Source organism: Coregonus lavaretus (assembly GCF_964263955.1).
Source record: "Coregonus lavaretus genome assembly, chromosome: 9".
Taxonomy (NCBI): Eukaryota; Metazoa; Chordata; class Actinopteri; order Salmoniformes; family Salmonidae; genus Coregonus; species Coregonus lavaretus.
The window spans coordinates 54771293-54783888 of NC_139996.1; the positions used below are offsets into that span (position 1 = coordinate 54771293).

General features: G+C 40.0%; 1 protein-coding gene across 1 annotated transcript in view; it reads left to right on the forward strand.

The window, feature by feature from the left end:
- The first annotated feature begins 3412 nt into the window (after positions 1-3412).
- ptdss2 (phosphatidylserine synthase 2) overlaps positions 3413-12596 on the forward strand; it is a 40816-nt gene continuing 31632 nt past the window's right edge. The window contains exons 1-2 of the mRNA XM_084169134.1: positions 3413-3468; positions 5368-5713. Coding sequence (XP_084025260.1) covers positions 5472-5713 — 242 coding nt within the window. The 5' untranslated portion in view covers positions 3413-3468; positions 5368-5471. The remainder of the gene's footprint in view (positions 3469-5367; positions 5714-12596) is intronic.

The following is a 12596-nucleotide window of genomic DNA, read 5'->3' on the forward strand; positions in this document are numbered from 1 at the left end:
AATCAAATCAAATCAAATACATTTTTATTTGCCACATGCACCGAATACAACAGGTGTAGACATTCCCAACCAACACGTCTCCAGTACGCGGCCTCTAATCTTTTGAATTTGTTGACAGTTGGAGAAATTGCTTGAGCTGCAGTGAGAATTCGCAGAAGTATGAATGTCAACGGTACAATATTCTAGAACACTGCTGTGTGTACCCGTTTGGTACGCTGATAGACCCTTTAGGGGTTGATGTAAGCCTTAAAGTAAATAAGATGTTTTCATTGTCACATACTGTAGGCTACACCAGATAGGTGCAGTGAAATTGTTTTTTTTTTACAGGGTCAGCCATAGTAGTACAGTGCCCCTGGAGAAAATTAGGGTTAAGTGCCTTGCTCAAGGGCACATTGACTGATTTTTCACCTTGTCAGCTTGGATATTCAAACCAGCAACCTTTCAAATACTGGGCCAACACCGCTAGGCTACCTGCCGCCCTAAAGTGCCCTAGCCCGTGTACTACACACACTGTCCTGTGCTGTTCTGTGCCAATTACTGTGAATCTTCAGCATTATTAAAACACCTCAACTGTAATAGAGTACCACAGTATGAGTCATAATACCCATAAAACCTAGCAGTCAAACAGGGAAATCGTTCCAATCCTTTTTCCACCATTCATTTTCCCCATAGGGGATTTTAGAAACACTTCAAATGCTGTGTGTCGTGTAGGCTTACCCTGGCGTGACGTTTTGATAACCGTGTAAATCTCTTTAAGACAAGGTGACTTTTATCAATATATTTGCCTGTATTTACCCCCAAAAATGAAACGCTAATTAGCTTCTAATGTGGCTATCATAAAGAACTACAAATGCCATGATGATCTGGACGACATTGCCGAATCGAGGCAAAGGTAAGAATATCTGGATTAACTATCTAATGTTAGCTAGATGTAGTAATGAATAAATTGGCTAAATTTCTTTAAGTTGACAATTCTGTGTACTGTCTTGTGGAAGTTTTAAATTGATACAATACCTGTTAGCAAAGGTGTCAGCTAGAGATGACGTTCAGGAGCTTGCAGGGATTTGTAGTTTTGCATGATGTCTACTTTGATGCTAATTAGCATTTTTGAATCTGAGAGTAAATAGAGATGAATATATTGATAAAAATCACCTTGTCCGAGAGAGATTTACATGGTTATCAAAACGTCACACCAGGGTAAGCCTACATGAAACACAGCCCTTATTTTAAGTGTTTCCACCATCCCCTAGAGGGAAAATGAATGGTGGAAAAACGATTGGAACCATTTTCCTGTTTGACCGCTAGGTTATATGGGTATTATGACACCTCCACTGTGGGGCTCTATCCTCTGTCTTGTCGTCTGTGCCCTTACCAGCACACAGGAGTGAATACATAAAGTAAAACATAGCCTAAAGAACATCAAGTCGTCAGTAACAAATACTATGCTAACATTCATTCAGCCATTTTCGTTCAAAACTCGTCCCACCAGTAGGTGGCAGTATAGTCATATAATTGAGGGGTCCTAGCGTTGGAGAAGGACCTGAGCGATGAAGGGCCTGAGAGATGATGTCTAAACTCGTCCCACCAGTAGGTGGCAGTATAAAAAGGGGCCTGAGAGATGATGGGCTTGAGAGTGAAGTTAGACTCTATTGAAAGTGGCCTGACAGCGACGTAATTTGGAGGTATTAGTGATGACCCCATTACCCGCAGTTATTGCCGCGTTCTAAACAACTGGGAACTCGGAAAAATAGGTCACATTATGACGTCATTGATTTTCAGGTAGGAAAGTCAGAGCTCTAGAAAAAGCCCTGAGTTCCCGAGTTGGAATTCCTAGTTGGATGACCGTTCAAATCGATTTTTTCGCAATTGAAAATCGTTTTAATTCCGAGTTCCCAGTTGTTTTGAACGCACTGTCTATGTCGGAAATTTCGGAAGTCAGAGATTTGTTGTTTTGAACACGGCATAAATCCGTGGGCCGTCGGGTTATACGAGACCAGGCTGAATTATAGACAAGTTGACTAATAAATAGCCTACCAAAATGTCGGAAATTATTTGCAGAAACATATCTAAATCAGGCAAAAACATTGTCCTGCTTAGTGGGTCGGGTGTGAGCCTTTGATTTTCACTTGGTCACATATAGTCCGGTGGTTGCGGATGGATTATTAGCAATTGTGGGAAGGTGCAGGTGAACAAACAGCTGACCCGCGCACCACTAGGAGGTATGGCTATACGAGACTAGCAGTAGTTTAACCCCATTTATACATAAACTCAAAGAAACAGTGTGGAAGTAATTGTGTTGGGAAAGTTTGCTTTCTGTGTTGCAGTGAAGAAATCCCCTCACACTGGCCCTCTGCCAAAGATCATATTTGCTCAGTACTTCTATTTCTATTTGGTTTGTTTTGGGTAGACTTTGGAGACATATTAGTACCTCATTAATTTAGTCTGGGACCGCAAAAATAACAAAAATACACGTATGAATTCATATGATATTGCAAAACTGTATGGATCAAAAGGTAGGCTACATTATAGATTGACCATCCATCAGGCTATTATCAAATAAAACCAAGAGAAGAGCCAATAGTGTTGGTGGTTGGGTCAGCCAGTTGCACTGTGCAATGGGTAAATGACCTTTATCTTAAATCGCCAGCTAATCAATGTTTGTTTGAACCCACACAAAAGGAAGATAAAGATGGTGTGACACTTTTTGGGGATTTTTGCCAGGATTTCTGTAGGATATTCAATATTCGGTCTGGTGAACAGATGTTCGCTCTGATTACCTTGGTGCAATCTACACCTTCAAACAAAGGTAAATCATGACAAGATCTATCACTTTGAGAAAAGTTTTTAACACTTTAGTCCAAGACATGTTCTGACAGTGGTGGAGTGACTAAGTATAAAAGAAGACAGACTGATTTTGAGGCGCTTCATCTGTTCATCTGTTCTAGCCTATAGGCTAAGTTCAAATAACTTTAGGCTATTCAGTTGTATTGTTGCCTTCCCTTAATTGTATTCACAATAAATAAAGACAGATCTATGCTGCATTAATTGTAACGTGCCTTTTCTCCAAAATACATCTGAACACTCTTCAAATGTTCAAAAGACAAACCATGGGGGAGATGTGTGAACCTGAAATGATTAATCACCTAAAAAGAGTATTGGTGAAGCTATGAGCTATATAATATATATTTTATAGTCTTTATATCCTACTTATACAGATATAGATCTATATAGATATTGATTTTCTAGTCAGTAATATAGATATTCTTATTCACTATAAATATTCTATAGACAATCTTTTGACAGTGCAGTGGCACAGTTATCTTTGAGTAAAATAAATGACGAAAACCCCAAATTTGGTGACGCAATGGGATTATGTGTATGCTGATCCAGAAGGAAGTGACGACAAAAGCGGCCACAACAACATGTTCGTTCGCATCTCCTGAAATTATTTTCGAGGCAACGTTACAGGTAGGTGGCAACAGTAGCTTTTCCACGAACTGGAAGCTACGTGGAGAGAAAATTATTTGTGTAGCACCACCTGAGAGGGGAGTCGCCTTATGTGATAAACCCGTCATTCACAAGCCAATTATATGCGAATTTGACGCGTTTTCTTTTGTGCGAGTCATCCCTCCAGATTGCTAGACGGAATGCCCATGTGTCCGTGTCCAGGTTGGATTAGCTAACGCTAGCTAGCTAGCTTGGAGAGATGTAGACACAGGGTCTAGCTTTATAGGCTATCATCAGTGGTTTGCAAATTGCATAATGACTATCATTTATGCAACTAGCCAGTTAGCCACAGTCTGACATTGAACTGATGTATTTAGCTATCTTCTTTGCAGTGACATACCATTTGCGGGGTATGAACAGCTGGAATAACTGGTACATTTCTTAGATTTGTGGTGGGCAGAAACTGGCTAGCTAGCTACGGAGATGTTATTTTTGTAACAATGTATCAATACAACAACATTATTATAGCATAATCGTTGACACACTGTAATATTTGTAGCAAGTCACCGCGTTGATTTAAATGTATACATTGTGTCAAATTCTCTTATCACGTTGGCACGAACTGTCTGGGCCGGACATTTACAAGGTCAACTAAAGAAAAAAGCTCGCGGTATCACTGTGTTCTAACCTGTCATTCATGAAGGGCCAGTGCTATCCGGGGTCATTTGGACGTCCCTACTACCCTAGTCCTTGATCATGAATCACAGTTAGATTACATACTATACTCTCACCATTACAACAGGGGAGGTTAATTTATGTATATCGGGTCCAGATGGGAAAGCCAAATTTAATTTCGGAACGGGTCAAACTTTTCTCTCTATTTGTGACTACTATGATTTCCCATTGTAGCCAATTCAATTGCAGTCATTCTGTTACAGATTTTTTGGCAATTCTGTTACCAATTTGGTAACAGAATTTCGAGTTAATCACTTCATAATTCATAAACCACATAGATATCAGTAAAAACATGAACTAATTGGAAGGTCTTAGTCTACCTTTACTTGTTAGTTGTGTGAACTTTCATTATCTTCCCTGCATGAGGGAGGGAAATTAGAAAATATCTTAAAGATATGTGGGTTTTTGGTAACAGAATTAAAGGGATACTTCTGGATTTTGGTAATGAGGCCATTTGTCTACTCCCCAAGAGTCAGATGAACTCGTGGATACCATTTTTATAGGTAGTTTCATGAACCAATGTTAACTAGCGGTAGCGCAATGGTTGGAAGTCTATGGGTATACCCATAGACTTCCAGTCATCGCGCTATCGCTAATTAGCAATTGTGCTAGTTAGCAACTTCCTTCAAACTGCATGCAGAGAAATAAAAATGGTATCACACGAGTTCTTCTGACTGGTGAAGTAGATTAAGAGTCTCATTGCCAAAATCCTGAAGTATCCCTTTAAGGCACAGGGCAATGTTTCTTAAACATACACAAGGCAAATAATTTCTCAAAAACTAAATATAAGTGTTATTAGTTGGCAGGGGTCTTCAGCATTGTTGTGTTTTGATGTATTTCTAGTACCTATTTAAAGGGATACTTTGGGATTTTGGCAACGAGGCCCCTTCATCTACTTCCCCAGAGTCAGATGAACTTGCGGATACCATTTTTATGTCTCTACGTACAGTATGAAGGAACTTAGTGGTAGTTTTGCGAGCCAATGCTAACTAGCGTTAGCGCAATGACTCGAAGTCTATGGTATCTGCTATCATACTAGCAGATACCACAGACTTGACTGGATTGCAACAATTGCACCTACCCAGTCACCCACTGGTACAGATCATGCCAAACTTATTCCAAAGTTAGTATTTTGACATTTTATTTTCAATTAACAGTGTGCTTTACTATCTCAACCCGCTTCAGATGCTGACAGACTTGGATGGGGCAGTTTTGGATGACACGCAGTGAAATAACAGAATATATTCTCAGGATATAGCTATCTACTCGACCTAGGGATTCAGAAAGCAATGACCAAGCCCGACTCGAAAAGGAGCGGCATGGCTCTTGTCACTGGCAGACCTGCCAATGCTGCGGAGGAGCAGGTCAATAATGGCTCATCCGACCCTTCAGTGTCCGGTGCGCCCCACCATGCAGTGACCCTGGCGACTCCAACCAAACCCAAATCTGCTAAACAAGTCTCCCGAGACAACCTTTCTAGACGAAACACGGAGTCTGAAGTATTCGACGACGGAACCAACACCTTTTTCTGGTGAGTGCTGCTGCCCAATGGCAGGTCATTTTATTCTCCCAAACTGAAGGCTGTCACAGTTGGCTACAGATATGAAACAGCTCTGCTTTTTATGTGGGCTATGAATTCAAGGTTAATTGTAAATTTGTCACATGCCACTGGAATGCAAGCTCAGACAGGCTTTTCATGCCCCCATGTATTTGTGATGGGCATTCTGAGTCTTTTTGGTGATACAGATCTTTTGGTTCTGTTAACCTAAAAGAGATGTTCCTTTGGCTCCCAAATGGCTCTCCGTTCAGTAGTGCTAAAAATTGTATGAAAACCCATGAAAAAAAACATATAATGTAACGCCTAAAAAGTTATCTACCATTATCTCAGATCGTAAAATGTGAGTTCAATTAAGTTTTTTACCTGACAAAATTAGATTAAATTAATTTCTTTTTAACACATTGCAAAAATGAGCATGGACCAGAATGATGCTCTCTCCTCACAACCTATTGTTCCTGCAGTATAACTAATCTCCAGATAATCGTTGTCTGGAGCTCAAAAAGCATTAGTAGCGGTATGCAAATCAGAGAGCCAAATTAATAGCTCTTTCACAGATGCGATTCGGATCAAATCTAAAATAAAAGTGTATTTGTCACATGCGCCGAATACAATGGGTATAGACTTAACTGTGAAATGCTTGCTTATGAACCCTTCCCAACGATGCAGAGTACAACAAATAATAATAAAATAAAATGGTAACGAGGAATAAAGTACACAAGATGGTGCTACAGTTGAAGTCTGAAGTTTACATACACCTTAGCCAAATACATTTAAACTCAGTTTTTCACAATTCCTGACATTTATGGCAGATTTATGGCACAATTCCTGACAGATTCCCTGTCTTAGGTCAGTTAGGATCACCACTTTATTTTAAGAATGTGAAATGTCAGAATAATAGTAGAGAGAATTATTTATTTAAGCTTTTATTTCTTTCATCACATTCCCAGTGGGTCAGAAGTTTACATACACTCAATTAGTATTTGGTAGCATTGCCTTTAAATTGTTTAACTTTGGTCAATCGTTTTGGGTAGCCTTCCACAAGCTTCCCACAAAAAATTGGGTGAATTTTGGCCCATTCCTCATGACAGAGCTGGTGTAACTGAGTCAGGTTTGTAGGCCTCCTTGCTCGCACATGCTTTTTCAGTTCTGCCCACACATTTTCTATAGGATTGAGGTCAGGGCTTTGTGATGGTTACTCCAATACCTTGACTTTGTTGTCCTTAAGCCATTTTGCCACTACTTTGGAAGTATGCTTGGGGTCATTGTCCATTTGGAAGACCCATTTGCGACCAAGCTTTAACTTCCTGACTGATGTCTTGAGATGTTGCTTCAATATATCCACATAATTTTCCTTCCTCATGATGCCATCTATTTTGTGAAGTGCACCAGTCCCTCCTGCAGCAAAGCACCCCCACAGCATGATGCTGCCACCCCCGTGCTTCTCGGTTGGGATGGTGTTCTTCGGCTTGCAAGCGACCCTCTTTTTCCTCCAAACATAACGATGGTCATTATGGCCAAACAGTTTTGTTTCATCAGACCAGAGGACATTTCTCCAAAAAGTACGATCTTTGTCTCCATGTGCAGTTGCAAACCGTAGTCTGGCTTTTTTATGTCGGTTTTGGAGCAGTGGCTTCTTCCTTGCTGAGCGGCCTTTCAGGTTATGTCGATATAGGACTCGTTTTACTGTGGATATAGATACCTTTGTACCTGTTTCCTCCAGCATCTTCACAAGGTTCTTTGCTGCTGTTCTGGGATTGATTTGCACTTTTCGCACCAAAGTACGTTAATCTCTAGGAGACAGAACGCGTCTCCTTCCTGAGCGGTGTGACGGCTGTGTGGTCCATGGTGTTTATACTTGTGTACTATTGTTTGTATAGATGAACGTGGTACCTTCAGGCGTTTGGAAATTGCTCCCAAGGATGAACCAGACATGTGGAGGTCTACAATTTTTTCTCTGAGGTCTTGGCTGATTTCTTTTGATCTTCCCATGATGTCAAGCAAAGAGGTACGGAGTTTGAAGGTAGGCCTTGAAATAAATCCACAGGTACACCTCCATTTGACTCAAATGATGTCAATTAGCCTATCAGAAGCTTCTAAAGCCATGACATCGTTTTCTGGAATTTTCCTAGCTGTTTAAAGGCACAGTCAGCTTAGTGTATGTACACTTCTGACCCACTGGAATTGTGATACAGTGAAATAATCTGTCTGTCAACAATTGTTGGAAAAATTACTTGTCATGCAGAAAGTAGATGTCTTAACCGACTTGCCAAAACTATAGTTTGTTAACAAGAAATTTGTGGAGTGGTTAAAAAAGGAGTTTTACCTAAGACTCCAACCTAAGTGTATGTAAACTTCCGACTTCAACTGTATATAAAGGGAGTACCAGTACCAGATCATTGTGCTGGGGTATGAGGTATTTGAGGTAGATATGTACGTGAAGGCAGGGTAAAGTGACTAGGTATCACGATAGATAAGAGTAAAATGAAGAACGGAGTTGCAGCAGCATATGAGTGTAAAAGTGTGTATTCAGAAAGTATTTATACCCCTTGACTTATACCACATTTTGTTGTTACAGCCTGAATTCAAAATTGATAAAATAAAATAAAAATCTCACCCATCTGCAAACAATACCCCATAAGGACAAAGTGAAGATTTGTTTTTAGACATTTTAGCAAATGTATTGAAAATGAATTACTGAAATATCTCATTTACATAAGTATTCAAACCCCTGAGTCAATACTTTGTAGAAGCACCTTTGGCAGCGATCACAGCTGTGTCTTTCTGGGTAAGTCTCTAAGAGCTTTCTACACCTGGATTGTGCAACATTTGCCCATTTATTATTTTCTAAATTCCTTAAGCTCTGTCAAATTGGTTGTTGATCATTGCTAGGCAACCATTTTCAGGTCTTGCCATAGATTTTCAAGTGCATTTAAGTCTAAACTGTAACTCGGCCGCTCAGGAACATTCGCTGTCTTCTTGGTAAGCAACTCCAGTGTGGATTTGGCCTTGTGTTTTAGGTGATTATCCTGCTTAAAGGTAAATTCATCTCCCAGTGTCTGGTGGAAAGCAGACTGAACCAGGTTTTCCCTCTAGGATGTTGCCGGTGCTTAGCTCCATTCTGTTTCTTTTTTCTTTTCCTACAAAACTCCCCAGTCCTTAACGATTAGAAGCATAGCCATAACATGATGCAGCCACCATTATGCTTGAAAATATGGAGAGTGGTACTCAGTAATGCGTTGTGTTGGATTTGCCCCAAACATACTTTGTATTCAGGACAACAAGTTTATTGCATTGCCACGTGTTTTGCAGTATTACTTTAGTGCCTTGTTGCAAACAGGATTTGTGTTCTGTACATGCTTCCTCCTTTTCACTCTGTCAATTAGGTTAGTATTGTGTAGTAACTACAATGTTGATGCATCCATCAATAGGTGCCCTTCTTTGCGATACTTTGAAAAACCTCCCTGGTCTTTGTGGTTGAATCTGTGTTTGAAATTCACTGCTCGACTGAGGGACGTTCCAGATAATTGTATGTGTTTGGTACAGAGGTAGTCATTCAAAAATCATGTTAAACACTATTATTGCACAGAGAGTGAGTCCATGCAACTTATTGTGCGACTTGTTAAGCACATTTTTACTCCTGAACTTTAGGTTTGCCATAACATAGAGGTTGAATACTTATTGAATCGAGACATTTCAGCTTCGCATTTGTGATTAATTTGTCAACATTTCTGAAAACATAATTTCACTTTGACCTTATGGTGTATTCTGTGTAGGCCAGTGACCCCAAAAAATCTAAATTTAATCAATTTTAAATTGAGGCTGCAACACAACACTGGTAAAAGTCAAGGGGTAGGAATACTTTCTGAAGACACTGTATGTGTGTGTATTTGTTGTGTTGGTTTGTGTGTGTGTGTAATGTATGTGAATGTCTGTGGGTTGTGTGTGTATACAGTGTGTGTGTATATACACTGAGTATACCAAACCATTAGAAACGCCTTCGTAATTTTGAGTTGCCCCTTTTTCCCCCAGACCAGCCTCAATTCATCGGGGCATGGAGTCTACAAGGTGTCAAAAGCGTTCCACAGGGATGCTGGCCCATGTTGACTCCAATGCTTCCCACAGTTGTCAAGTTGGCTGGATGGCCTTTGGGTGGTGGACTATTGTTGATACACACGGGAAACTGTTAAGTGTGAACCCCAGCAGCTATGCAGTTCTTGACACAAACCGGTGTGCCTGGCACCTACTACTATGCCCCATTCAAAGGCACTTAAATCTTTTGTCTTGCCCATTCACCCTCTGAATGGCACACATACACAATCCATGTCTCCTCCCCTTCATCTACACTGATTGAAGTGGATTTAACAATTGACATCGATAAGGGATAATAGCTTTCATCTGAATTCACTGAATAAAAACAATTATATATATTTTGCTCAGAACTTAGGGGGACAAATCAAATCTTCTGTGTCCCAATTTCGCTTTGCATGCCGCCAGTTGGGGAATCCTGTCCAGCAATATATTATCAACTCAAAAATATTACCTGAATAGTAGCCTCATCGCATTGACCGTCAATTCACTGTCTGGCTATTACTAGCTAGATCATATCTCATTATCTGCATACGAGTGATCATTATTGACATAAATTAGGGTGTCCTCCCACTCTGCCAAGAGAAAATGCGCTTTGGTGTTGAAATTTCACTTCCTTATGTTATAAAATACATTTTACCAAGACAAATATGATTATTCATGTTCTGAATCGTTCAGTGGGGTCTTTCTCTAACATATCATTAACATTATATCCAAAAAGTCGGATTTCGTAACCTAATACAGCCGATAATAAACATTGAACTCTGTTGATAATAGAGGTGCAGGTTTCTCGTAACAACTTTAGAGGATTTTACATTTCGTAGTTGTCGTCTTCAAAGTTGTTTCCGCGGGACGCAAAAAGTAAAATTAAATGTAAAATGCTTTGAAAATAAAAAGCTTTGTATACTCTCAATGCTCTGTTGACATTTTACAGAGATATGTTTGTTTTTGTTAGAAAACTTCTAAAATTAACAGGAATTTTGAGTAAATATGAAAAGCGTATGCTAAAAGAGATACTACATGTCATATCTGAAAATCGATATCCATCTTACCTCTTTTGATTTATGTCTTGCGGATTTGAGAAGAAAGATGACGAGTTCAACGGGAAAGTGAGCCTGTCAGGTAGCCTTAATTCTTGCACAGAATCCAGCCTAGCTGAAGCGATGCAATTTTCAGGATTTTTGTCCACTTTTTTCTCTGGCCTCCATAGGTGATATGCACAGGCGAGCATGACGTATTTCCGGTTAAATCTCAGGATGGATGTAAACTTCCGGTTATCGTAGAATGCTGTGCTACCGTATGCTAGCATTGAATGCTTGTCGTCAAAAACATCCGAAACGGTTAATTTTCGTTGTTGTTGTTGTTTATCTTAATGTTTATGTTAATGTTTTTACTTGTAATACTTCGTCTTGACTTATAACACGATGACGTGTAAACGTACGAAAGTGTAAACGTACGAAAGTGTCCTTTCAAAAACGGGATGACAGCTCTTCCAGCCATCACTGCTGTGTGCCGCAATGTACAGTGTCTGCCAGATGCAATTCTTCTGTTCGTTTTTTTACTTTTCCCAAAGACAGTGAATTACATAAACGGTGGGTGATTAACTTTCAACGAGTCAACTTTCTTACAACAAACACATGAGTCTGCAGCCGACACTTTCTAAGTGAAGATGTGATAGAGCCTCCGACGGAGAGATGCTAGTATGCATGTGACACAACTGTCTGGTATTGAAATGATACAAACCATTGTTCGTGGTTTATGCCACTTCTGCTCTGTTTCAGTGCACGAAAGTACAGGAGGGACGACAGACATGCCACATTCAGAGTAATGGGCAGTCTGATATAGTAATGCAACCAAATGTTTGCATATCCCACACCCAGCCACACAGGAACAGTAGCTTTTAACAAGCACAACTGGCTGTGAATCACGCAATGTCATCTGAAATACACAGAAGCATAATTTTATGGGTTTTGAAAGACGAGGGTCTACAGCAGCAGGAGTAGGAGCAAAACTTGTTCTTTCTACTTTTTACTGGTGTAAGCAACTTATCTACTGTCTCGTGTCACTTTTGTGCTTTCTGCATCACTTTCCTACTGTCTTGCACCACATGGCTATACTGTTTCCCACCACTTACCTATTGTCTTGTGCCATTTACCTACCTTCAAACAGTATTGGCAGAGCAGTAGGTGAGTGGTGCAACATTGTAGCCTAGTACCAATAACAACAGTAGAGTGAAGGTTTTGCTCCTAATTCCTCTTGAAAAGTAGAAACATCAAGTACAAAAGCAAGGAAGTTGGGCCATATGTTTATAAAGAAAGAAGTAAAGATGACAGGACAGTTTTGAGTAGAACATCAGCAGTTTGAAGAATAGCTGAGTGGAATATGTTACTGTCATTGCAGTCATCAAGTCAGGAAAAAGTAGTAATCTCATTATTGTTTACATTTCAAACCAAACTCCAATTTGTTTACAACAGACCCAACAACAAAGCATGGCAATTCCCACTCAGCTACCCTGGTCTGTATTAGGCTACCACTGTTCAGCTATCGTGAAAACCACTAAAGTTCTAAAGTGTTCTCTTAGCAATGGCAATCAAAGCTGTGGTAACATTAAACGAGTAAAACGTGTTGAACGGAACCTTGAACAAGTTCAACAGAACTTTGAACGTGTCACTTAATCTAGTCCTACTCTCAGCTGGTGTGGTGGCTTTAGTTTCTTCATTGAGCGGTAGCAGTGGGCTCTCACAGAGATCTCATTTGTAGCCCCGTTTTT